This window comes from Phoxinus phoxinus (assembly GCF_949152265.1).
Source record: "Phoxinus phoxinus genome assembly, chromosome: 3".
Lineage (NCBI taxonomy): Eukaryota > Metazoa > Chordata > Actinopteri > Cypriniformes > Leuciscidae > Phoxinus > Phoxinus phoxinus.
In genome coordinates this window covers 11,982,451-12,008,344 of record NC_136878.1, presented here as the reverse complement: position 1 = coordinate 12,008,344, position 25,894 = coordinate 11,982,451, and the positions used below count along the sequence as shown (strand labels likewise).

General features: G+C 37.7%; 1 protein-coding gene across 2 annotated transcripts in view; it reads right to left on the bottom strand.

The window, feature by feature from the left end:
* The window catches only part of ssh1a (slingshot protein phosphatase 1a), a 38,986-nt gene that overhangs the window by 4,181 nt on the left and 8,911 nt on the right, over positions 1–25,894 (bottom strand). Inside the window, exons 1-13 of one of the 2 annotated variants that reach the window (XM_079607733.1) lie at positions 19,144–19,415; positions 13,680–13,780; positions 7,845–7,909; positions 6,781–6,902; positions 6,621–6,689; positions 6,352–6,417; positions 5,120–5,314; positions 3,705–3,798; positions 3,326–3,454; positions 1,919–1,965; positions 1,436–1,582; positions 1,139–1,339; positions 91–763 (exon numbers count right to left, since the gene is read on the bottom strand). In XM_079607733.1, the coding sequence (XP_079463859.1) occupies positions 91–763; positions 1,139–1,339; positions 1,436–1,582; positions 1,919–1,965; positions 3,326–3,454; positions 3,705–3,798; positions 5,120–5,314; positions 6,352–6,417; positions 6,621–6,689; positions 6,781–6,902; positions 7,845–7,909; positions 13,680–13,780; positions 19,144–19,241 (2,007 nt within the window). In that variant the 5' untranslated portion in view covers positions 19,242–19,415. Of the gene's footprint in view, positions 1–90; positions 764–1,138; positions 1,340–1,435; positions 1,583–1,918; positions 1,966–3,325; positions 3,455–3,704; positions 3,799–5,119; positions 5,315–6,351; positions 6,418–6,620; positions 6,690–6,780; positions 6,903–7,844; positions 7,910–13,679; positions 13,781–19,143; positions 19,416–25,894 lie in introns of those variants that run through there. The other variant, XM_079607732.1, reaches the window with a different exon arrangement.

The window sequence follows — 25,894 nt, the reverse complement described above, 5'->3', positions numbered from 1 at the left end:
AAAGACAAGAAAAAAATATGTAATGCAAATAATATGTGATGCAAATGGTGCTAAGTGCTAATACTTGGTGCGATCATGCAAGAAACTTACAGTGAGCTTTTGTTGCGTTCTGAGGTGGTTATTGTTGTTGGAGTTCTCATTGCACAGATGGTTCAGGCTTGCAAGATCAATCCCCTTTTTATTTGACAACTCCTCACTTCCATCTCCTCTCTTCGCTCCCTCTGCTAATGCCTCCATTTCTGCTTGCTCTTTCTGAGCCTCCTCTTCATCCTCCTCCTCCACCGTGCTGAACTCCAAACGTAGACGTAGTTCCTCCAAAGGCTCCGCCCCTCGAGAACAGGTTCGAGCGGTCGTACCCTCCTCTGGGACACCGAAATGGGGTAAATGAAGGCCGTCGCGCCCCTCGATGGTTTCATCGTCAAGAAGCGCATCTTGCTCCACATCGGCAACCTCGATGAAGACACGATCTACATCCACCAGAGGCGGTGCATGGACAGGCGTGGAAGGGTTGCTGTCGAGGGCCGAGTCAGACAGGCGGCGGAAGTAGTAGTGGTAGTTTTGTGGGTGGCCTGGGTCAAGATCTAGGCTAATTGGAGAGGAGTGGGTGGTAGGCTCACAGCATACGGTGACCCTGGGGTTTGTGGGGTCAGGGGTGACGTGATCCACAGTCTCTGCATTCACAGAGCAAGGGGAAGCAGCTTGCTCACAGTCAGGGTGATCGCAATCTGAATCAGGACGCCACAGGCGGTTATGACGCTGCTTACTGAAAGGAAAAAAGACAAAGCTTTAAAACCCATGTTTCAAACCTGTGTGACTTACTTTATTCTCCAAAACTAAAAAAAGAATATAGTTTCAGGAAAGAATGCGTCTTTGATCAATCGATTTGTCCTTTTTTTATTTTTTTGGGGGGGGGATCAATTATTTTATTTATTTATTTACAATTACTTATAATTTATAAATAAATAAATAAATAAAAGAATGTGTCTTGTCTATAGAATTGACTTGTCTAAAGTCAATGTGGTCCAAAAGCAACACTGGGCCCTAACTTTAACTTTCAAAATATCTGGTACACAGAAGAACCATTAACAAGAAATGTACATACCAGATTACAATAAAAAAAAGAAAATTTCTCTTGTACCTGGCATCCAGTATGCCCTCATACTCCGCCAGCTGTCTCATGAAGCTGGCATTGGGACGGGTGATCCTGCGCCTCTGTTTGACGAAGTTATATGCTTTCTCCAGAGTCCAGCCGTTCTCTTTCATTGCATATGCTATTACAGTAGAGGCCGAGCGGCTTACGCCCATCTTACAGTGAACCAAGCATTTGGATTGATTCTTTCTATAAAGTACAGAACAAAACAGCACGAAGAAGGGTGTGAAAAATCATAAGGAAAGAGAAAAGTATGCTGCTTATTTTTTAAGACAAGTGCCTTACTTTGCTTTGACAATAAAGTTGTAGGTTTCGTTCCAGTGAGCCAGTAAGTCAGTGGCCTCGTCGTCGTACACTCGGATGTTGTGGTAGCAGAATGTTCCTGGGAAAAAGTTATCTATTTCCCTTGTAACATTTAAGATGTAGCCCACCCTAAAAATAGCAATGAATTTAAATGAGGAGATGCCATAAATTACATCTGGACAACAATAGAAATCCATATTGCATGCAAGTTTATTCTTCTTCCTTTCATAAGGTAGTAAAAATACACCCTGCTTCTTGTTGTAAAAGAAATAGCCTTGATGGCTTTACTCTGAACTTTAGCTGAAGCGGGAGAAAATGTTGCCCTTTAAGAGGTGATATGATACATACTCACCTTAAACTTTCACATTTACCGAACATAAACCCATTTACAGAAGAAGTCTCTTGAAAAAACCAACAGTATGGGTGGAAAACAAACTGTGGATGCCAGTAAAAGGTAAAACTCACCCAGTTTCCTGAAGTTCCTCTAGATTAGAAGCATTCCATTCAGAACCCTGAAAAATGAACGATGCAAATCACTGGCTTTTTAGGGAAATTGGCATCTAGTGCCCCATATTTGAAAAATATCATCTGCTCTTCTACAGAACTAACAAGCTTTACATTAAAGGGGTCATGACATGTTTTTTTTTATTTTATTATTATGTTCCCTTAGGTGCAAATATAGTAGCCTATTACTATAGTTTTTTTTTACAAAAAAACGTTTAAAATGTAGTGATTTATGACCTTTTCCCACCCTGTTTCTCATCCTCTGATTCAAACAGTCTGTTTTGGGGGTGTTTCCCCTTTAAGAGTTCAGTGTTAACGCCCACTGTTATGATTGGCTAACGTCAGTGCCTATGCATCAATTATTAACGCCCCCAGCCAGAACCTGTGCGGATTCAGCGTATTTAAAAAGTAGTTTAAAGTTTTAAACACATTACTTACAGTTTGCGTCGACGTCGTTGAGCCCAGAATAGTCGGCACGGACTTATCTTTGAGCAACAGTTTTCTGGCAAAGCCAGCATCATTTTGGGATTTGTTCTCAAAACAGTCATCCTTCAAATGGATTAACTAACGCTTAAACTAACACTGCCGTGACTGAGACGTCCGCAAAAAATAAAGTGCATCCATTTTCCCCTGACGACTGGATCTTTCGCAGCGTATTCAAAGATGTTGTTTGTCCACAGCCAGGAACAGCACATCTGCGTGGCATCGTAATTTCCCTGTACACAGACCCACTCGCTGTCCGTCGACTTAACACTTGTGAGGCGCGCGGGCGCGACAACGATACGAAATGAGCGTAGTTGTCTTGCGCTTAAAGCGTAGTTGTCTTGTGCCTGGAGGCGGTCATATGCAAACGCTGGTACGTCACTTCGTACCGTGACGTCACTTCTTACCATGAATCCAGAACGAGCTGTATTTAGAGCTTTATTAAATAAATGATTCGTTTATAATGGGGAGGACGTCTTAAGCTATGAAACTTGCAGGACGTTTTAATGGTACAAAGACCTCTTATATACTAAAAGATCAAGGCAAATTTGGTTTCTCATGTCATGACCCCTTTAATGAATTAAAACGAAACTTAAAACTTCTTATCAAACAAGTGCTTCAAAATCTCAGCTCTTATTTGCATTTTATTTTGTACGTATTTAACCAATCAGTTATTTGATGTAATTTGTCATATTTTTTTATAATTTGGATAATTAATTAATTAATTACTTTAAGGATTCTTAAAATAATCCTTAAAAGGATCCTTTTAAGGATTATTTTTAGGGGGTAGGGTCAGCTGGGGGAGATGTGATCTGCTGATCATTATATGATAAAACCTTTAAAAAGAGGGGTAAACGGTTGGGGTCTGATAAAAGCAGCACTAACCAGATAAAGGTGGTCAAAGATGAGAGTGGCTTTGTCCATCTGCCCAAGAATAAGCAGCATCTCATTGTCTATGAACTCTTTGTACTCTTTCAGGTTGCGGTTCATCTGTTGTTCCAGCTCACTGCGAATCTAAGGAAAAACACACATCATTATTGACTTGCAGACTCAACAATTGTCATGTTATGGATCTTATTTAAAACTGTTGTTAAGATCAATCTCCTGAAATCTGATTACAAGAGTTCAGCCGAGACACACTGTCGGATGTGACACTCAAATGTTTCTCCTGTGGCCACTTATGATTTTGAGTCTGTAGTGAAATATATCACTCAGTATGTCAGTGTGTAACTGCGTTTTTATGCACTCTGCATTTCCTGCTGACCTCTTTGGACGTGACATTTTCAAAGTCCTGGTACATCATGATACTCCTGAGTCTGGATTTGATTAAACATTCTGTCCTTTCCCTCTCTGTTGGCCTGAGAAACAGAAACAGAACACAATGTAGATCAAGGGTTCAAGAAAGAGCATCATTTCAAGGTGAAGGTTGTTGTTTTATTTGTATTACTTTTTTTAAATTAATATTATTACTGTTTGGGAAAATTCATCATCTTTAAAAAAAAAAAAATCTAAACAAAATATATAAAAAGCATAAACAAGTAAAACATACAAAAAACTACCCACACAATATATTTTTTAATTTTACAAAGAAATTAAGTGTAATTTGTTTTGATGTTCACATGCTTGTTTGACATGATTAGCTCAACACAGCAAAACTAGCTCAACCAATTGCATTACACCCTCTCTTTTAAAACTTTACTCAAAGTGCATCGCCTCAGTTCCTACAGATACATTAAGGGTGCTTTCACACCTGCCTCATTTAGTTCGGTTGAATCGCACTAGAGTTTGTTGTCCCCCTTGGTGCGGTTCATTTGGGCAGGTGTGAATACAACAATCGCACTCGGGTGCGCACCAAAAGCGGACCAAACAAGCGTACCGTATGTTTTCAAACGAACTCTGGAGCGGTTAGTTTGTGGTGAGAATGTGATCCGACCTCGTACAGACCCAACTGCAAAAGAACTCCGCATTTTTGGACTAAACAAGCTGCCGTAGTCAGCTGCGCTGTGTATTATGTCACTGTTTAGCAACATTAATGCACGTCTCCTCCTGAAGTGACTTGCGTGCGTGCATTAAAACATTATTTTCAAGCAGCATCCTCGCTTCATTCTCAAATGTTATTGTTTGCCTAAAGTGGTGAAGATATTGGGCTACAATATCTACATTTGGGCTACAATCAGCCCAAACAGTCGTCTCTCCATAGTAAAAAGATGCGCGTTGTTTGCCGGATTTTCCTCCTCTTTGTTTACTTCCAAGAGTTGGAATTTCCCCGCACGTTAATTCTGACCAATCGAACTGCAGTTATGGAAATACGTTCAAGACACATCTGGCCAATGAGTGATGTGGATGTTGTCACGTGACTGCATTTTGGTTAGTTTCATCAACTCATCAACTGATTCGGACCAGAGCAATCAGTGTGGTGTGAAAAGGAACCAAAACACCTGAAAAATGCTACAAAGTATTATTTTTCGCCCTTGGTCCGGACCAAATGAACCGAACTACAGATGTGAAAGCACCCTAAATTGTGAATACCCTCAACAAATATGTCTGTTTTTCTCAAGGTCTCACTTGGTCACAAAAGGACAATGCAAAAAAAAAAAAAGTCACTTCCAAAAAAACAAATCAAAATGTAGAATTAAATCTGCCTGTGGTTTGCACAAGTGCCATGGACTCTGCACTCACTTGTCAACAAAGACTGCAGGAGAGTCTGGTCGCAGTGTTTCCAGGTCCTGCATGGCATTCCACTCGTTGATGCAACTCTGTTCAGAGCCGATACAGCTCTCGTAGTACCCCGTCCACGTGAGCGCCATGCCACCGGGGAAATAGTTGTACCTTCGTGACACCTCACATGCCTTGTGTAAAATCTGCAATGCAGACCTGAAGGAAGAGCAGGTTAAAGGTGAGGAAAATGGAGAGACCTATGCAAATGTATAAATGATCACGATGTGAGTTTCCATCTCTTTTTGGGGTCCATATGCTATGGCTTCACAATAAATAAAAAAACTATAATCAGAAAAAGGATCAAACAGTGTCTCAAATTGAATTAAAAATGACACTGGTGAAACTTAACACTAATCTCAGTTGGTTAAGGGCATTTTCCCACCAGGCTTTTCTCCTTTAGATTTAGTTTGCTTAGGGATATATGAACAGCAATTGCGCTCAGATCTATTTCCAACTTCAGAATGAGCAAAAGATCTACAGGTCTAAATGCTATCAAATTGCATTGGAATCGGCACTAATAACTTTTGTTCACTAAAAAGTACCATGGTATTACTGTGTTTTTTTGGACCGCATGTTGGAGATCCATGCAGTGCCTGGTGGATATGGTAATCCTTCAGTAATCATTGGTATAGTTTCATTTATTGGTATATAAAGGTGTCATGTTAAACATTGCTTATCTGATGATCTGATATTCACTACCATGCTACTAACACAATACTTGTTTGAATGGGTCACCAAATGGCAGTGTGGTGCTCTATTATATTTAAAGATATCAAACTCCCAAAGCACCTGTGAACATTTGAAAAACACTCCATGTCATCTTCAACCCCCTGAGGAGCTACCCCAGTAACAAATAAGTGCATAAATTCACCCAGCTCTTGGTGAAAAAAACTATTTAACTTCACCTGATTAAGGGAGTTGATTATAAGATAAATAGTAATATGAAAAATTGGAAATAACAGTTCAGAATTATTATTATTATTATTTTTAGAATTAATTGTTTGAGTGCTTTAGGGTGAAGAAAGCACTTAAATGACCTCTTACACAGTTTTAACAAGTAAAACTGGTAAAAGGAGACCCATTGTTGAACATGACCACAACTTCCTTCTATATTCAGCATGTACTACAGACTGAAATTTCTAAAATGTGAGTTTAAATAGCTCTAGTACATTAATAATTGACTATTTTCTCACCACATGGCCTGGACTGACACTGGCTTGAAGATGTGCGTGCGCCCGACGGTAGTCATACTGAAGCCTCTGGAGACAGAAAAAGAGAGGTTAACTAAGGCCATCACACGTCATAAAAGAACTACAACCTTTCTAAATAACAATGCAAATAATGAATGCTTGTTAATATTGTCATAGTTTTCATTTTCAGTGGACAAATCAAATAAAAAAAAATGTATTGAAGTGGCCAGCAGCAGCATTTCCTCTCCATTCCCAGAGGGGGCAGTACTCACCCATCACCATCTAAATGAATCTTGGTGTCACTCCACAGTGGCAGCACCATCCCAATAGAGCAGTTCTTACTGTGAATGAAAGAAAAACACCCTTATTTTATATCCCGTAATGTCTCTGCAGGAGGAAACAAAACTCCTAAATGGGTCTGATTGAAGTTACCTGTCTTTGTTGCTAAAGTCCATCCCCAGCAAGATGTTTTCCTCAGTGTCTTGACGGCCATTTGTGTAGACTACCACCATGTACCGCACACGGTCTGACCACACACTCTCTAACCGCACCGCCTGCACATTACAGTTGACATAAGTTTTGATTAGTGCAAAAACAGAGCCCACAAACACAATATATTAAACATATTAACGTACTGAATTGTCTTACAAAAATAGATCACCTGAAAATGAAAACTTATAGTAAAGAGCTATAAAACTATATTGAAGTCCTCTAAAGCAGTGGTTCTCAACCTTTCTGACTCCAAGGCAAATATTCAAGACAACATTCGAAGACCCTCCTATCTAAGCTGATATGTACCCTTGGTACTTCTATTGTAATAAAAACGAATAAACTTAAAAAATATGTTGTGTTTAATGTTGTACATCTTTATTTTTAGTGTTATTTTTTAGTATGTTAACAAAGATTGCGTTAATATAACTTTAACCCCTGGTTGAGAACCACATTTTTCTTATTAATACACTATTGCTTTGTGTAAGGAACAGACTGAAATCACTGACGGTCCACTGGAGCTATCAAAAAGACATAGACTGTAAAAATTACAATTTGACACCAAACGCCATAGGTTTTTGTGATCAAAGTCATTGAAGGGAAAATTTTCAATATAGAATAATAATACAACGGTCACGCAAAGCTATTTTATGGTTTCAGAAAACTTCTTGAACCATTTTTATGCTGCCACCACAGATAAAAAAAAATATTCTGTTGTGTTGGGTTTGGAATGTCATGAGGTTTAGTTAACAATGACAGAACTTTCATTTAAAAGACAAATGGCAGATGCATGCACATGAATCGAAATGTCACAAGTGATTGACACTTGTATTATTATATGTCACCATAGAACCCTCAGTAACAGCTAGTAAGACATTTAAACGTGCCTTTATACACACAAAGATAACAAGCTTCAGGCAACACGTTGACAATAAAACCCATTCAGCCTGACTGCACGTAACTCACTGCCAAAATGTTAGTCATTGACAGCGTGTGTGTTCTCTCACCAGTTTGATGCGGTCTTCAGATCGAAGAATGTTGATCATCACCTGTAGATGCTGAGGTAAGTCACCTGTTGAGCGAAACCATCGTTACAATCCAAACAAAACCATGACGACTATTTTGTTTACATTGACACCAGTGGGGTCTCAAACCCATATTGGAAATCTATTGAAGAAAGACAACCATAACAGTAAACAAGTTGACTTAATTAAAAGTGATGTCATGAAAGTTAGTAGTGAACTAAGGTTTATAAGGGCAAGCGTGCCAAGAAGAACGCCTGCTGAGTGATACGAATCAATCTTTATTGTTGGGTGGGAAGACTACGGTATGCTTTTGATTAACGTTCTTATAGCGCTGCTGATTTTACGAGAATCTAGAGTACAAAGGTAATGCGGAGAAAATGTGCTTTGTAATAAGAAAAATTAGTTGCTTCTTGCGTTTACATGTCTCATATAATCCTATTTAATTAAACGATAAACTGACATGAACACGTAACTTTCGGCTGCATTGTGATCAGGTATGTGTAAATAAGTTCCACCCTTTGTGGCATCAATAATTATAAATCTGACAACCTGAAAGTCATCTTATTCTAGCCCCGCCCCTTTTGATGCAAGTCAATAAGGGATTCCAAGTCTTGAATACACACGATCTGTTTACATTTCATTCTCCTCCTCAACGCAGACAGACTAACTCCTCTGACCTCTGACTGTGGTGTGTTCCTACCCAAACAAACCTCCTCCTACTCTTGTAGGCTTTGGCAGAATCAATGAAGCTATGATGTAACTGCTGTGGGACATGTGGGAGGCCAATCAAAGTGTACGAGGAGGTTAAGAACAAAGCCAGAAACGTGAAAACCAAATAAACTCAGATGAAAAGACAAATCTTGTCATGTATACTTAACAAAACAGATGATGTTCTCTATGGTTTATTGGCTGCTTTGCATTTGGGACATGTATGAAAAGAAGGGGTATTTTTTTCTCCTCCAACAGAACAAGCCTCTTGGTCTTCTGGGACTCCGTGCCAATAATTTACATAACTTTACATGCTTATCTGATAAAAACTGATATGCAATGGAATCACTAAGGCAGCACAGGATCCCAGGGCACAGCTTTGATCAGACGCATGCAAGACTGAGAATCATCGTTAAAGGAATAGTTTACTCAAAAAATTACATTTCATCATCTTTTACTCACATTCATGTCGTTACAAATCTGTTTGGGTTCCAAGAAACACAAAGCGAGATTGCTGCAGATTGTACAGGTCTTTTTCCCTCCATGCAATTACAATGAATAGGGATTGAAGCTTCAAGCTTCAAAATAGAAGCAAAAGTACCATAAAGGTTATATTAAAATGATCCATATGATTTGTGTTATAATGAAAGCATATGCAGCAAAAACAGAGGGATATCTTCCCCACATACTGTTAACTGAAGAATCATTATGATCAAATCATTGAGTCAGGATTCAAGAGCCAGATCAGTCCAACTCATGAACAAACATACTTCTTTTGTGAAGCAACTCAAGTTTGATTCATTCACAAATTGTTGACATTGCCGTTTCTCTCACAATTCATACGGATCTCTTTTGTTGCATTCCTTTTCAAGCTTAAAAGTCCAGTCCCAATTCACATTACGTGCACGGAAAAAAACGACCAGTACATACATTTACAAAAAGAATCGCTTCTTTTTCTTTACTGAATAAAGTACTGAGCAACATTATGAGTAAATCTGGACAGAATTTGCATTTCTGCATGAGCTATTAGTTAAATTATTATTCTGACTGATTGAGCACAGTTTGACACACAGCTTTCTCCAACACATTTTTTTTTGTCATGATGCCTCAATATGACTGAAACTGAAATAGTATGCGTTTAAAATGAAAGTAGCCAAGACCTTATACTAAAACAAATCTGCTCACAACTATGATTTAAACAAGAGGCCAAACAGACACAACTCTTTTATCTTTGTTTAATAATGCACTTATACGAGTCATTTTAAACATTATAAACTCTTGGTAAAAAGGGTTGGAGTACTGAAATTTATAGTATACACTTACCATTCAAAATTTGGTGTCATGAAGATATTTTTTCTAAATGAAATTAAATACTTTTTCCTGGCAAGGATGCATTAAATTGATCAAAAGTGACAGTAAAGACTCAGATACAAAATTCATTTTTCAGTTCATTTGAGCTTTCTATTTACCAAAGAATCCTGAAAAAGAATGTACTTTAACACTTCACTAAGGGGAACACATTCACTATTAACCACGACTTTTGCCTCAATAAACTCAGAAATGACTGTTTATTAGATTTTGTTGCGTTTAAGTTTACGTATTGGGTAGGATTAAGAGATGTAAGGTTATGCAGAATAAGGCCTTAATATAAGCTTTATAAGTACTAATAAACAGCCAATGTATAAAATGTTTCTTAAGCACCAAATCAGCGTATTATTATGATTTCTGAAGGATCATGTAACACTGAAGACTGGAGTAATGATGCTGGAAAAATCAGCTTTGCCATCACAAGATTATTGAAAAAAAAAAAAACCAGTTATTTTAAATAGTAATAGTTTGTCTTCTGTCAAAAACATTAAAAAAAATCATATCAACCCCAAGCTTTTGAACGGTAGTGTATTTTCTTAAGCACACTGAACCATTTCATCTCAAAAGATTAGGAGAAATGTAATTCCTCATAATATGAGCCCTTTAAATTTGCCTTTGTGTTTTACTTGGACCTCTAAAGAACCTTTCCTTTATCTCATTATTTCACTGTGCATTTATGGCACAGTTGCAAATATTTATGGTGTATCTTGCTTTAGGAAGTTGGACAGTGTTTAATACATCACAGCTGATACTATTTTAGACTGTCTGGCTCCTGGCACCATGCGAATGCAAATAGAGGTGACTGATGACGTCAAATAAATAAACAAAAACAAAACCTGACAGGACCTTACGTCTAAAAGCAAGGATATTTAAAGAGAAGATATTTTAGCGCTTGATTTACCTTCAGAATGAGTACCAAGGATTTGACTCATGAATAAATGTTAAACTGTGACAAGGTCTTACTGAGAAAAAAGCCAAGCTATTCTTACGGTCAGAGAACATTTTGTACCCAGACTGCAACAGAGGAAGAGAAGCCTTGCATCGTCTAGTAGTCTAACAGACATCCGCTGTTTTTCAACGGAGACAGCTGACTTCTCTACCTTTGAGTGCTGTGATGCAATTGTGTTTTTTTCCAAATGATCGAATTCTTGTAATCTAATTCCAGATCTTCTAGACTGTCTGCATAAGTCACTTTATAGGAAGTGTTTGTCATGTTCATCTTGTGATTTATGGGCAGTTGAGTTAATTATTCGTACATTTCACAAATAGCTCATGACTCAAGCGAAGCTCAAACCCTACGTGCCCTGAGACAATGTAAAAACAAAACCACTCGTCAAACCTGTGTTAACGCACCTGTGGATCAGCACTATACCTGACACATCAAATCGAAACCGCACATCTCAACAAGACGACAGCGTAATATTAGCCAACTGACAAAACAGATGCTTGATAATATGAGATGATATGAGGGGCCATTGAAAAAAAAAATCAGTCTAAACCTGCTGTGATATGAAAAGCTGTCTGAAAGCGTGGCGAGATAGTCAGCGCGTAAAGCCTGAGGGTTTGTTGTGTCTGCATGCTGTTTAGTTTCTCTCATAACAGATTCAATTCACCCGAAGCAACACCCTTCTGTTTAGCAGTAAACATGTTTAATAAATTCATCGTGTCACACGTGTTAGAAGGTGCTGGACGGATAGCGGCTGGGACATCTGTTGTCATGCATTTGTGTTTGTGTTGTTGCCGAGGAGATAGTCTTTGATCGACTGATTAAATGTGACAGATGAATTGCACAAATGCTTGTTTTTCTAGCAGTGGTTTTGTATTGTAGTTTTAAACTTCTGTCTTCCAAACTAAAATCCCAATATCATTATATTTTTTCATATTTGTATTACTGTTTAATGACATTTACCCACAATAGATTGTTTAACAGGCAGATTGTGACAACTTACCACCACATATAATGAGAAAACAAGCTCCACTTTTGGTATGCATATCTAAAATATTTAATGTAAAGTACAGTATGTGTCTATACAGACAGCCGCTCTACAAATGCGTTTCTTTCTGGTGTCAACTGAATATACTGTGTATATATATATATATTAACATAATTTAAAAAAAAAATTTAAAAAAAAAAAAGAGTAAGAAGTGTGTGTGAACATACATTTGTGCAGAGTTAACAGTTAACTTTCTTTAATAAACCACATTACAACAGAGATGTCCCATTCTGTGTGCCCTGTCTATAAGAAGTGATGTTCTCACAGTCCCAATGTGCTGAGCTAAACTGCTAATCTGGCTAATCCACATACAAACACACACACACACACACACACACACTTGTCTGGGACACGCTTAGCCAGTACTGAGTCTGTCCGTCAGCCAGACAGCAGCTGCTGCAGAATTTCTGAATTTCTCTCTCAGGACAGACGTTATGATTTTGTCAAAAGTTTAATAGACATAGCCGAATCGTTGTCATTTAGGAATAAGATTGTGTGGGTTTTTGAATCGAGAACTTTTAACGATTAATCGTGCTGCTTTCAAAGTCACCCTTACAAAAATGACTACACTAACCATTATTTCCATCAAAACACAATGGGCCCTATCTTGCACCCAGCGCAATTGACTTTGTACACGACGCATGTATCATTCCTATTTTGCACCCGCACACAGCTGACTTTTCCCTCCACAGACGCACGTCGGTAAATTAGGCAATGAACTTGCGCTCGCGGGGGCGGTTCGGCGAAAAGAGGAGGCGTGTTCCGGCTTAAAAGTTCCCTGGTGCTATTTTCCAGCTTTAGAAAGCAATTCCGCCACTGACCAGGAAAAACCCAGTCTGAAGACAGTGGCGCGTTGCGCATTAGTCATATGGTATTTTAAGGGCGCGTGATTGGCCATTATGTAGCGTCTTAACGCGCATACACTTTGTTTCTCTAATATAAACAGACGCAGCAGTTTTCATTTTTCATCATTTCATTTTTCATTTTTCAAATCATACATTATTACAAGGAAAAATATTAACACACGAGGGAAATCATTGTTGTGTCCGTGAAGATGTGAAAAAAATCTATCTAGATAAAAAACAAAAAATCTAGATTACACATTTACCCAAATTATACGCCTGTTTAACCGAAGCTAATTTGGGTGTGTTTCTCCCATCATCCCCAATGTCACTTCTCTGTATTTTACGGCCCTGACGAGAACGGTCTCCTCGGGAATGTGAGAGGACGCTCTGATTGGTTTATTTCACGTTACGCCCAAACCACACCTATGAATAATGAAGCTACTTCAGACCAACACCTTTTAGATTTGCGCCGGGCGCAAGAGGCCTTTATCCCGCCGGGAAAATAGCAACAGCGCCCAAGACCCGCCCACAAAGTTACTTGCGCTTTGTGCTTTGCGCTTTGACACTTGCGTTTCAGATCGTTAAAATAGGGCCCAATAATTCAAACTGTTATTGTCTGTAATGGAAAATGACAAACTTCCTATCTTAATTACCGGTATTGACTTAAAATTTGAAAAAGTTATTCTTAAGTGAAATTACCACAGTAATACAGGCTCTAAAGGACAGTTAATACAGGATTGTTAATACACTGTTGAACAATCAAATAACAGTGAGTATTCAAAAACGTCACCTGTACTTTGGCTGCTTATATAAATTGAGGGACACACTGACGTGTGATGCAAGGGAGGAGACAGATTCTATACAAACCCCTCAATCTCATTCAAGTGCATTCATGGACTGACCTGCATGCTTGTGGTGAGGATGACCTCTCGGACCCTGTGGACAACTGCCCTGCTGCAAAAACAGAGCGGCCCCCTTGACCATGAAGAAGCTCTCACTTAAACTGAAAAAGATGGAGGGAAAGAAAGGGTCGAGAGGAGACAATGTGAGAAACGACAGCAACAATTGACCAAAACATGCCTCCGTGACAGTTAAGATGACAAAACTGTTTTTTTTTTTTTTTTAAACCATTAAGTCCTGTTCACTGGTTCATATATTCATATACTCTCAATCAAAACATTTGCTGAATTTGAACAAAAATCTGCTCTTTGCTGAAGAGAAGGTTGAAAAGAATAGCATTGAAATGAAATAGAAATATTTTGTAACATTATAAATGTCTTTACTGTCACTTTTTAATCAATTTAATGTATCCTTGCTGGATAAAAGTAGTAATTTATTTTAAACAAATCTCAATGACCCCAAACTTTTCAACGGTGGTCTACAAATATACACACATTTCATTATGCGTGCATAAAAGTAGGATGATGCTAGTAATCTAAAAAGTTGTCAGTGGGTTTATGATAAATACATATGGCTGTGTCCATTTTTTCCATATGAAAACAAAACACTTTGTGAATGACCTATGACTGTCCATCTTTAATCTTCTGGGATTGAATTTTGCATGTTATACAACCCATCTCACCATCACTCACCCGTCCCGTATGCTCACGACAGGTGCTTTAGGTTTGTGATTTTAGGTGGGGCAATAATTAGCCTTACATGCCGTTAAACAAATTTATAGAAATGTGAACCACCTGAGGCTTATTATTATTCTAATGCACTGTGGCAAAAGTAAGTCTTAACGGAAACTCAGTGCTGGGAAACCCAGGACTACAGCTTAAGGTGAGAAATGTGCTCAGTATCTTGCAGAGAAGCTACTGAGCTGTAATGAAAACACTCGTCTGTTATCCTACTGTCATAACAGGGCAGGGATGGTTCACATGAATTAGTCTGAACATGGTGTTGTACATGACTTTGCTTGACAGTTTAATGAACTGTCTTAGTTTGTGTGTGTGTGTGTGTGTGTGTGTGTGTGTGTGTGTGTGTGTGTGTGTGTGTGTGTGTGTGTGTGTGTGTGTGTGTGTGTGTACACAACTGGGCAACTGAAAGCAGTTGTAGAAACTACTACTAACCAAAATAACTAACCCAAAGAACCAGTTTAAATATCACCAAGGCTGCAATTATTTGATTAAAAAAATACAGTAAAACAGTAATTTTGTGAAATGTTATTTCAATTTAAAATGACTATTTTCTATTTTAATATATTTAAAAATATCATGTATTCCTTTGATGGCAAAGGTTAATTTTCAGTCTTCAGTCACATGATCATTCAAAAATCATTCTAACATGGGTATTTGGTGCTCAAGAAAAAACAATTTAAACTGTTGAAGACAGTTCTGCTAATTAATATTTTTGTGGAAACTGTGAGATCTTTTTCATGATTCTTTGATGATTAAAAAGTTTAAATATAAATTAAACATTATAAATGCCTTTACAGAATCAATTTAAAGCGCACTTGCTGAACAAAATCATTATTTTTCTTTCAAAAAAATTTTATTTTATAACCTGAGCGTAACATTAGTGCTTGACAAGAGCAAAACAACCAGCAACGCACACATGCGTGTCATACGACTTGGCAGGCAACTAGTTGTTGACTGTGGCTTCATGCAGCACACTTCATCTAAACATACTCTCTAAATCACTCTCACTCTCTTGAAAATGTAAGTTACAGAATGAGGATGTCAATCTCTTTTATAAGTAAACTGTTTGTGAACAGAACTGTAATCAACTGACAACTGTATTCTGCTTTTGTGTGAACACAGCCCAATTACATTGCAGTATGTTGGCCACTGGCCATTGTTCTCTCTAGATACCATTATTGAACCTTTAAAAAGATATCAGTGGACCATACGGAGAACACAGAATTCATGCTAAACAGGCAATAGACCATCATTTTTCTGAGCTTCCTTAAGACTAACTAGTTGACTAATTCAGACAAACCCCAAAGGGTTTGACAATTTAAAAAAATATGTCGTTTTTTCACAATACACTAATCTGTAATCTCATTTCAATTAAATGGATCATGCTAAAAAAAAACTGGTGTTAAACTAAATAAAAGTTAAGTAAAATAATCCCGTTCTCAAACCAACAGATGCAACACAAAGTATGAAATGTACAGCATCAAACTTTTAATTAGATAATAGAAGTGTACGTTCAGAAAGATCACCGACTGGCTATTTAGGAGTGGCTCCTCAAAACCATCATGCTCTAGTCAGGAAAAATATTTCGGGGTCAGATTGTTTTCTCGCCCTGCTGTGGCAGTGACCCTCTGCTGACTCATCCCTCTCATTTTCCCTGACTGGACTTCCAGTGTCTCAGCATTCAGAGAAACAACCATCACATGATTCGCAACCAGCAACAAAACTCGCATTGTGCCCCCACCCCACCCTTCTCTTTATTTCTCTCCTACTTCCTCCTCCTCCCTTTCTCTTATTCCCCTCTTCAACTTTCTCACCCTCCCTCCGAAAGCCTCGAGGGTGTCAGCGGATCACAGCGGCTTTTGTTTCCATCCTCCTCTCTTTTGTTTCTCCTCTCCCTGCTGCGCTCTCTCTGTCCGCCTCTCTGAGCGATTTATGTGAAGGCTGGAAGCAGCTCAGCACCGTTGGGCTGATGGATTGAGTCATGGCTGTGAGACAGACAGCTGAAAATGACGATACACAAGCCTTGACCAGAATACGCTCATCTCCAAGGGTGTAATTATGATTATTATGATAATTATGAGTAAGAGTTTTGAGAAGAAACCGCTCTAAAACGTCTCTGTCCACGTTTCAATTGTATGTTTAGAGTCGGCCCCAGATGGATACTTGGCACCTGGTGTATGAACAGCCCTTTGGTAGAAATTCTGGAATCAAAACTACAGCAAAAATATAAACTTGTCAACTTATTTTCCTGATCAATGTCATAGAAATTAACTTAGGTATACATTTTCGGTAACAGAAATAAAGAGTAAAAACCTGTTAATTGTTAACTTAACTATAAAAGTTACATGGATTACTATTGCATTTCATGTAATTTTACTGTAAAATAATGCATGGGTAATGGATTTTGGAAGTAAAAACTTTTAATTTACAGTAAAAAAAAAACGGTAAAAGGACATTCCCAGAATTCCCTGCATGACACAATGTATGATTATATTTAATTTTAATTTTGTCATCTTTAATGAACACGTTGCATTTTATGTTGTTTAGTTCATGTTCATTGCATCATTTAGTGTCATGGACAGTTAATTAATAGACATAAAGAGAGCAGGCAACACATGTTTAGCAAAGACTGAATACTGTAAATTACACCTGAATAATATATAGGCCAAAAAGAGACCGCAAAAACAAATATTTTTCAGCTTTCTGATATTCAAGATAAATCCAGTATAAATAAATCAATATGTATGCATTTGCTCTTAATAGCTTATTTTCAATAAGAGGATCAATCACCAAAAAACTGTTAGTAAAGTCAAATTGTTTAGTACATTCAAATAGTTAAAAAGCAAGAAGTAGGCTAATAATTTAAAAAGTGCAACAAACAATAAATCAAGAAATGTATTCCATTGTTTTTAACATTTGCAATGACCGAGCAATACGTGAGAGATGATGCTAAAGATATAATACATTAATTGAACCTGAATAATTATTGGATTCAAACAGACAGTTTGAACCGAATAATGAAATTAAATGATACTGTTTTTGCTACTGAAGTTTAAACTATAAATTTGAATGCTCACATACTCCTGAGTCAGAAGACAAGGAATTATCTACAAATTAGTATACCAATAATGGCAATTGTGACCAAATAAAGTGCATTTAAAAGTTGCAATATATGCCCACCCTATAGAGGAACAACTTTTGAATAAACTTACTCATTTTCTCCAAAAATACTTTTCATTTTTTCAAAGCACACAGGCCGAACAACTCCACATGACAGTCAGTAAATTCATTTGGCCCAGCATCATCTCCATCTGATAGTATTTTGATAATGACCATCTGCAGGAGTGGTATGTCCACTCTTATATAATGCACACAACCTAAGGCAAATACAAAATTGGACAACCGCATGCCTTTCATTCAAATATGCAAACATCACTACCTCTCAGGTAACACAGAGCAATAATAAAAAGAAAGTCTCTGATGTGGCAAGACCAGATTTTACAGGTCAAAGCAAATCTATTGTATGTGACCAACATAAAGAGCAAACACACATGTAAGCTGTGCAAACTGTGTAAATATGAGGCATGTATGTTGCCAGCTATAACTGGGTCAAACATCACCTGTAGTCCAGCTCTGTACTGCACGCATCACTCACCACACTGTCCAGAAGGTACAGCGGTATCCAAATGCCTAAGACAACTACTGAAGTTACTTACTTATTAATTACTGATTATTAATATTCAGTAAGGTAGTTGTTAAGTTTAGGTATTGGGTAGAGTTAAGAGATGTAGAATATGGTTATTCAGAGTAAGGCATTAATATGTGCTTCTTATTATCATGCAATATCCTAGTAATATGCATGATAATAAGCCACTAGTTAATAGTGAGAATTGGACCCTAAACTAAAGGGTTACCACCAAACTTTCAGATTATCCTGGGGAAAAAGTGTATCATGGTTTCCACAAGCAGTACAACTGGTTTCAACAATTATAATAATAAGAAATGTTTCTTGAGTGCCAAATCATAATTTTAGAAAGATTTCTGAAGGATCATCTGCTGAAAATTCAGTCTTGCCAACACAGGAATAAATTACATTTCAAAATGCATAAAAAAAACGGATATTATTGTTTATACTGCATATTTGATCGAACAAATGAAGCCTTGGTGAGCTTAAGAGACTTCTTTCAAAAACACAAAAAAGCCATATAGACCCCAAACTGAATATTATTTGCAACAATGTGAGTGCAAAGTTAAACCGGAAAATGAATTGACAATTTTCAGATTAATTAGCAATTAACATAATGCCTTAGTAGTTGGTTTGTCTCCTTTTTACTTTAATGACAGCAGCACACAAGACGCATGAATTCCATTAGTTTGTGTAAAACCTGATGATCATGTTCTCCAGATCGGTTTAAGAATGATCGATGTGACGTGGACCATGTGACAATGTGTCTGTCCAAAGAATTGATTATCAAAGTGACAAACATGCTCAATTATTGACTAGAAACACTACAGAATATTAAATATTTCATATTCACATCAAAATCCTAACAAAATCAGTTCATTTCCAGACACCAAACTAGAATCAGAACCTGTGATTTTCAGACTTCTGGATCTTACTGTACAAGCCATGCGTCACAATCAATCATAGATATAAACGGCACTGCAATCCACATCAGCTCTGATTTGACTTAAGACTCCTGCACCAATTCATTGGTTCACTCACATGTGGTAGATCTGGCTCTGCGTGACGAATGCATTATCCACAAAGTACGGTAGCATCTTCAGCACAACTTCCTGACAGGAGTCTAAGACCAGATGCATCCTGCTGCTGGCTACAGGGAGCTCTCCCTCGCCCGGTCTGCAGGACGCTTCGGGCAGATCGGGAGAAAAACAGCATGCAGAGGAGAGGAGAGGAGGAGAGTCTGCAGCCCCTACCTCGGTCTGACGCTGTCCGAGAGTGTGTGAGCGAGTTCCTACTGACGCACTCCCTCCCTCTCTCTCTCTCTCTGTGTGTGTGTGTGTGGGGGTAAATAGAGAGAGGAGGAAAAACCTGTTCCCTTCTCTTGCAGTTACAGGAAGGGACGACGCACTCTGTGTGTGCGCATGATGAGATCTCGCCTCTGAAATTACACTGAATTTTTTTTTCTTTTGAAGCAGTAAATAAAGCTTATTGGAGTATGTATTACAAGAAAATAACTAGTTCAGTTTTTCTACTAAATTCACATTTAATTCAATGTGTTAATTGCCGTTTCTTTGTAATTGTTTGTGAAATTTACTTGCGATTTCTGTGAAAATTGCACCAAATACCAATTTTTTGTTCAATGTAGTGGACTCCAAACAGCTATGACAATGCAAAAAGCCCAGCAGGCCACAGAGATCCTGAAAGGTTCCTCTTGGAGAAATAAAACCGCTTTACTCCAGCAAATCTGAAAGGATTCCAGCAGCAAAAAGAGAATCTTGTTCTGGTTCAGTACTAAAAAAAAGGTCACACTGACAAAGGCAAAGAGCCGCAACGTTTGTCAATATCTCCTGTCAAGAATAAAAAGAATGAGTGCAGACCTTTGCATTTTTGATTTGATATACAGGTCTCAGCACCTAATTGGCTGGGAGAGCGCGGTGAGCGTATTGACTGGTTCAGTACTACAAAAACTACTGGCTACTAACAAATGTGTTGATCTTCTTAGTTGGGGCTCCTGAATGCTTGCCACACCCTAAAATGATCTTTCCCAGAATCCTCTATGTGCCACCCTCACATGGGCTAAGCATGGGCGGGAAGCTTCTCTAAAATCTCATTAGGATATGGGGGATGAGCTTCTCCCTTGAGTATGCAGTAAGTGTAGAGACTGGATGACCGTCTGTACTCCACTATCTTGCCTGTCAACACTGCGGCTTGACTGAGAAGGACAGAGTACTGGGTTTCTTTCTCTCTCACTCACACACACACACACACACACACATGATGAAGAGGGCTGACTCTTTCTGTCTAAAAGCTGATAAAACAGGACAAAGAGAAAACTGAGACACCAAGGAACAGAAATAGCTGGGGGGAATCTGCAAAAAAGGGGGAGGGGGGATATTTAAGAAGGAAGGAAGGATGAACAGAAAGGGAGATGAAGAGAGCCGTCTTAAATGACTAAAGAAGCCAAGTGAATGGGACTTACTAAAGGGCATTTGGAATTTTTACTTTCTGGATTGGAGAGACTCATGAAAAAACTAAAACAGAAAACAAACAAAATGCTGCCAGGTTAAAAAATAAAATAAAATTCCCTACTCTTTAAAGGAATTTTCTGTGTTCAATACAAGTGTAATGCTGTCAATTACCACTAAAATAACTTTGACTTGTCCCTCAGTTCATAAAAAAGCAATATATGGGAAAAGGAATTGCAGAGGGTTTCCTCATAAATGAGAGAAGAAGAATATTTTTGTTTATTATTATTCTTATTATTAAAATTATACTGCAAATCATCTTTTGGTGGGACAATTGTTCTAGGCAGATCAAATGGATAAATTAAAATATATATTTTTTAAAACAGTTATTTTAAATTGTAATAATATTGCAATATTATGGTTTTACTGTATTTTGATTTTATGTTGATGAACATAAAAGACACTAAATTTCTAAATCTTACCCCAAACAGGTGTACAGTATTCTTTGAAAACAAGTCCCAAGCAAAAATGTACTTTGTAAGTAAAATTAACTTGTTGTAAGTATTTTTAAAGGTGCAGTGTGTGATTTTTTGTGGCATAGTGGTGAGGTTACATATTGCAACTAACAGAAGTTACGGTGGCAGACAGGAAAAGATGTGGCCAGTAAAGCAATGAGGTTTCTTTACAAAGATGAATTAAGAAATGATGTTTACTTCATTATTTAGTAAAACGATATGTTATTGTGTATATTTTTGTTGCTTGTTCATCATTGTGTCTGTGTTTTATTCGCTGACTTTAGCTAGCTTCTTTGTAAGAAGAACAACAGTGACGAAAAGTGCTCTGTAGTAGTTTGTCCGTTTAGGGCTGCCGTAGAAACATGTCTGCGCAAAATGGCTATTTCGAAGTTAGGGGAACCTATGTATGTAGATAGAAACGGCTCGTTCTAAGGTAATAAAAACATAATGGTTCATTATGTAAGGTCTTTATACACCACTGAAAACATATGTATATGATATTGCATTTCTGTCAACAGATCCTCATAATTATTACACAATGGACCTTTAATTGGAAAACAGCACAAAAAAATTATTAAGGAAATTATTGTTTATGTATAGTAATGCATTGCCAAAATAATTCCTGTGGAAACTTCAAGGGTTTAATTAGTTTGTTCTTACAAATTGAGGGAAAAGTTAAAAAATATATATGTAAAGACAGCATGTCACAGACGCCTTGCATTGAACCTGAGACATTCCTCAACTATTCATTGGTCTGATCAAATTTTTGGGTTATGTTTGTAACTTTTCACAGACATGAGCATAAATCTTTCTTAATCTGGACTGATTTACCATAAACACATTAAATTGAATGCTAATGACTTCCTTTGATAACAATCAAACAGTTTTTCAGAACTGCTTTTTTCTTATCCCAAATTATGTACATATCCTATAAAGTTTACTGAACAGCACTTCTGTGAAGCAACAATATCCCCTACTTCTTTACAAAATCCTCTTGTAGATTACAACAGATGGGCCTGTGCTACTCAAACAGAGCTCCTTTCTTGGGCATATGTGCTACTGCAGTATATATGACAGGTGTGTGAACGTTTAAACACATTCATGATGTATGTCCTAGACCTAGACAGATCAGCCTTACGTGCGCTCACGCTTTGACATGCCAAGTCATGGAGCACATGACTACACTTACAGAGCTTCCCATGTGACTCAGCATAACCATGGCAATGCTATCAGGCAACCTCCAGAACACCTGACAGGTGTCCCGATTCAGGACGCCTGCATGTGGAGCTCTAAGCAGATCAGGCGTGTGTGCGTGCGTGCGTGTGCGTGTGTGTGTGTGTGTGTGTGTGTGTGTGTGTGTGTGCGTGTGTGTGTGTGTGTGTGTGTGTAACGTAAGGCGTGCGTTTACCGGATTATTCCAGTGTGCTGAGACTGCACTGGTACACAATAGTGCTACGGTTGTTTTTTGTACGCACAGGCACAAAAAGATTAAAAGCTCCTTTTCTGGGAGCAAACGTTACATAACATTTCCATTATATCTTCGCCGAGCAACGAAGGAAAAACGAGGGACAAAAGGAGGGGGGGGGGCAAACAGCACACCAATCTTTTCTCGGGTGTCAAGGCGAGAATGATGAATCGCATATTACATCAGTGTTCTTCAATCTATTGGCCACATGCCTGTATTTGCTCCGCCTCTCTATTAATCATACGAATTGCCACATGTACCGGTCTTGGTCTGAATGATGTTGAATGTACTCTCAAGAATACATGCATGTTCATGCATCTTGTGCACTTGTAATAGAACATGTGATTCTAAGAAAACAGTTATTGTTATCCAAACTAAAACAGACAGCAAAAGACTTGAGAATGGTGGTTTTGTGACAGGAGAAATTAAATTAAAAAGTCATGCCATTGAATTTAATTTGCCATGTACAACTTACAAGAGCCCATTGTTTGCTCATGCAGGAAGGTCACTTTCTATCATTTCTGCCTGACAGTCCAATTTTTTAATTTGTTGCAAAGTTTTTTCAGCATTATTTAATTTGTGTATATTAGGGTAATTCCATGTCAACAACCCTCTGGTCCATGGCTCAAATTTTAAATTTTATTTTAATTTTAAATAATGATGCTGCAATTTTCTAATGTAATTTTTACCAAGCTGCAATTTGGTTCTAAATCTGAGGTGAAAATTGGTATTTTGACACCCTTCCACAAAATAGTGGATAGCTCAGTAAATATTCATCCATGCCATTTCATTTTTGTTGGCTTTAATCACTATTAATGTTTGTCTTTCATCAGAATAAAAAAAAACATTATCCAAGGAAGTTTCCAAATTTTGTTTGATTTGACACAGAATAACCCGCATGATCATTTTATCTTTGCTCAATTATGCAGATGCGACTGGAAATACTATAATGTAGTATCAAGTTATTCCTGCTAAAAAAACAGCCTAAGCTGGTTTGCTGGTTTCAAGTCAACATGAAATAATCATTCACTCTATTTTCTAAATGCATGTTAGAGATCTTATTGTGACAATTCATCCATGCATAGGTTTCATTATTAAAAATGTTTGATAATTTTTTAATCAAAATAATGTCAAAAAAAGGACCTTATGGTGAAAATGACTTCTCTCTGTCAGGATTTCTCCAATCATTTAATCCACTAAAAGACAATCTTTTTTTATTTTTTTACACTAGAATGTACGTCACAATACCGAAGAAAAGATCTGCTGCTACTTCTGTTTCATTGCGACTTTAAAGAATGTCTTCCGGACTGACCAGCTAAAAAGTGTCCAAAACTACACTGAAACCAGCCAACAGAATAGCCTGTGCCTGACCAGGCTGGAAGACCAGAAAACCAGCTTAAGCTGGTTTTACATGTTTGTTTTTTCTCAGCAGGGTTGGTAACCAGTTATAAACCTTATCATTGGCTGAAAGAACACTTGAAAATACAGTATTTTAGGTGATCCATCCCTTTATACTTTATGTTTAAACTAAAGCACCAATATAGACTAAATTATGCTTTATATTCAGGACAATATTGCATAATTGTAACTTGTGTGTTCTCTGTCTAACGGATCTAAGACGTTCACACACACCCAAATACTCAAACCCTGATATGCACTACCACTACACCTAAACAAACACAGATTGCTGTGCTTGGCTGCTCCTGCCTCTGTGTCTGTTTGGTGAAATCACCCACTGGCTCACCGCTGTGCCTCCTGGTTGATTTCACAGGGAAACATTTTGGCCGGATCAGCAGGCATTCCAGAGTGCATCTCAGAAAGGCTAAGATTAGGGTTACAGTTATTAGAGGGGTCCTGTCCTGTCTATGATAAGGCAAAAATTTGCGGGGTTAAAACTCCTCTAACTAGCGTGTTTATTCCTACAGTTCGCACAAAAGGCATTCTCATCCAGCTATGCATGTTTCAACATTCTTAAAGAGATAGTTCACAGTAAGGGCTGCACAATTTGCAGGAAAAAAAAATCTAATTGCTTTTTTCCTTATAAAATTGTGGTTGTGAATTATAATTTGAGGTGTAAAAAAAAAGAAAAGAAAAAAAAGTTTGCTGTGCTTGTTTGTATAAATGCACAATTTGGCCAAATATTTTGTGATTATATTTCAATGTGACTAAATAATAATAATACAAATTTAAAAAATAACAATTACTATTGTAATATTTCACTCTAACACGAAAAAAACGAAAATTATAATAACACTACTAATATTTCACCGTAAAACTATAACAATACTAATATATATACAATTTCAACAAATATTGTAAATAAAAAAAATCAAACAATGGACAGTCATTGATATGATATGCATCCCTCTCTTTTGTATGAACATGCTATAAACTTACAAATAAAACAAAAACATTCAACATTCATAAAACATTCAAAGCTATGGCGTTCAGTAGCACACAAACTGCACGTAACAGTACTGCAGATTCTGCAATAGCACATATTTCAACATGATTTCAGGAAAATGCGTGACAAGTCAGTAGGGCTGTCAATCTTCCTCTATAATACTATTCGAATTCCATTCCTTATTTTATTTAATATTCGAATAATATTCGAATATTAAATGCTCAAATTCATCCTATTATTAATATTTGCGACATTACACAGGCTTATGGATCGTCAATGCCACTATAGCATTTGGTTGTTGTTACACGTTCTGTCCACTAGAGGGACAGCTAACATTACAATAAACATTTAGAAACGGCTGATCGCGTTTTTTTATTAACAATAAAACAGCGGAACAAAATGAATGACTTTAATTTGGCAACTTGAATGGACATTTTTCCACTGATCAGTTGTCTGATGTTGTGTCAGAGTTTCACAACTCTGTCAGTGATTGTTGCGCGGCTAGGACAGCAGACAGCTGGTAGCCCCGTGATGAAGAGAAGAAAATAAGTCATTCTTGCCTGTTTTAGCAGCAGTTCCTTGGACAGATCGCCTATAGCTTGTCATGGTGTAGCGTTGTCAGATGTGCCCTAATGGTGCGTTCACACCGGACGCGAATAGCGCGTCAGGCGCGAATGGACACAAAAGTGGTCAAGTGTATAACTAGACGCGGCAGGCGCGAATTTGACGCGCTATTCGCGTCCGGTGTGAACGCACAGTAAGGTTGCAAGTTGAGGAGTGATATTTCATTCAGACTTTATTTGTGATTTAATTTTCCCATTTATGATTTGAAATCCAAACACCTTCCACACATCGCTTCTCAAATTGTCAGGAGTGGTGATCTCCGTTTCCATGGAGACATTGCTCGCCGCCATTATTGACAGTATTGTTATGACGATGCAGC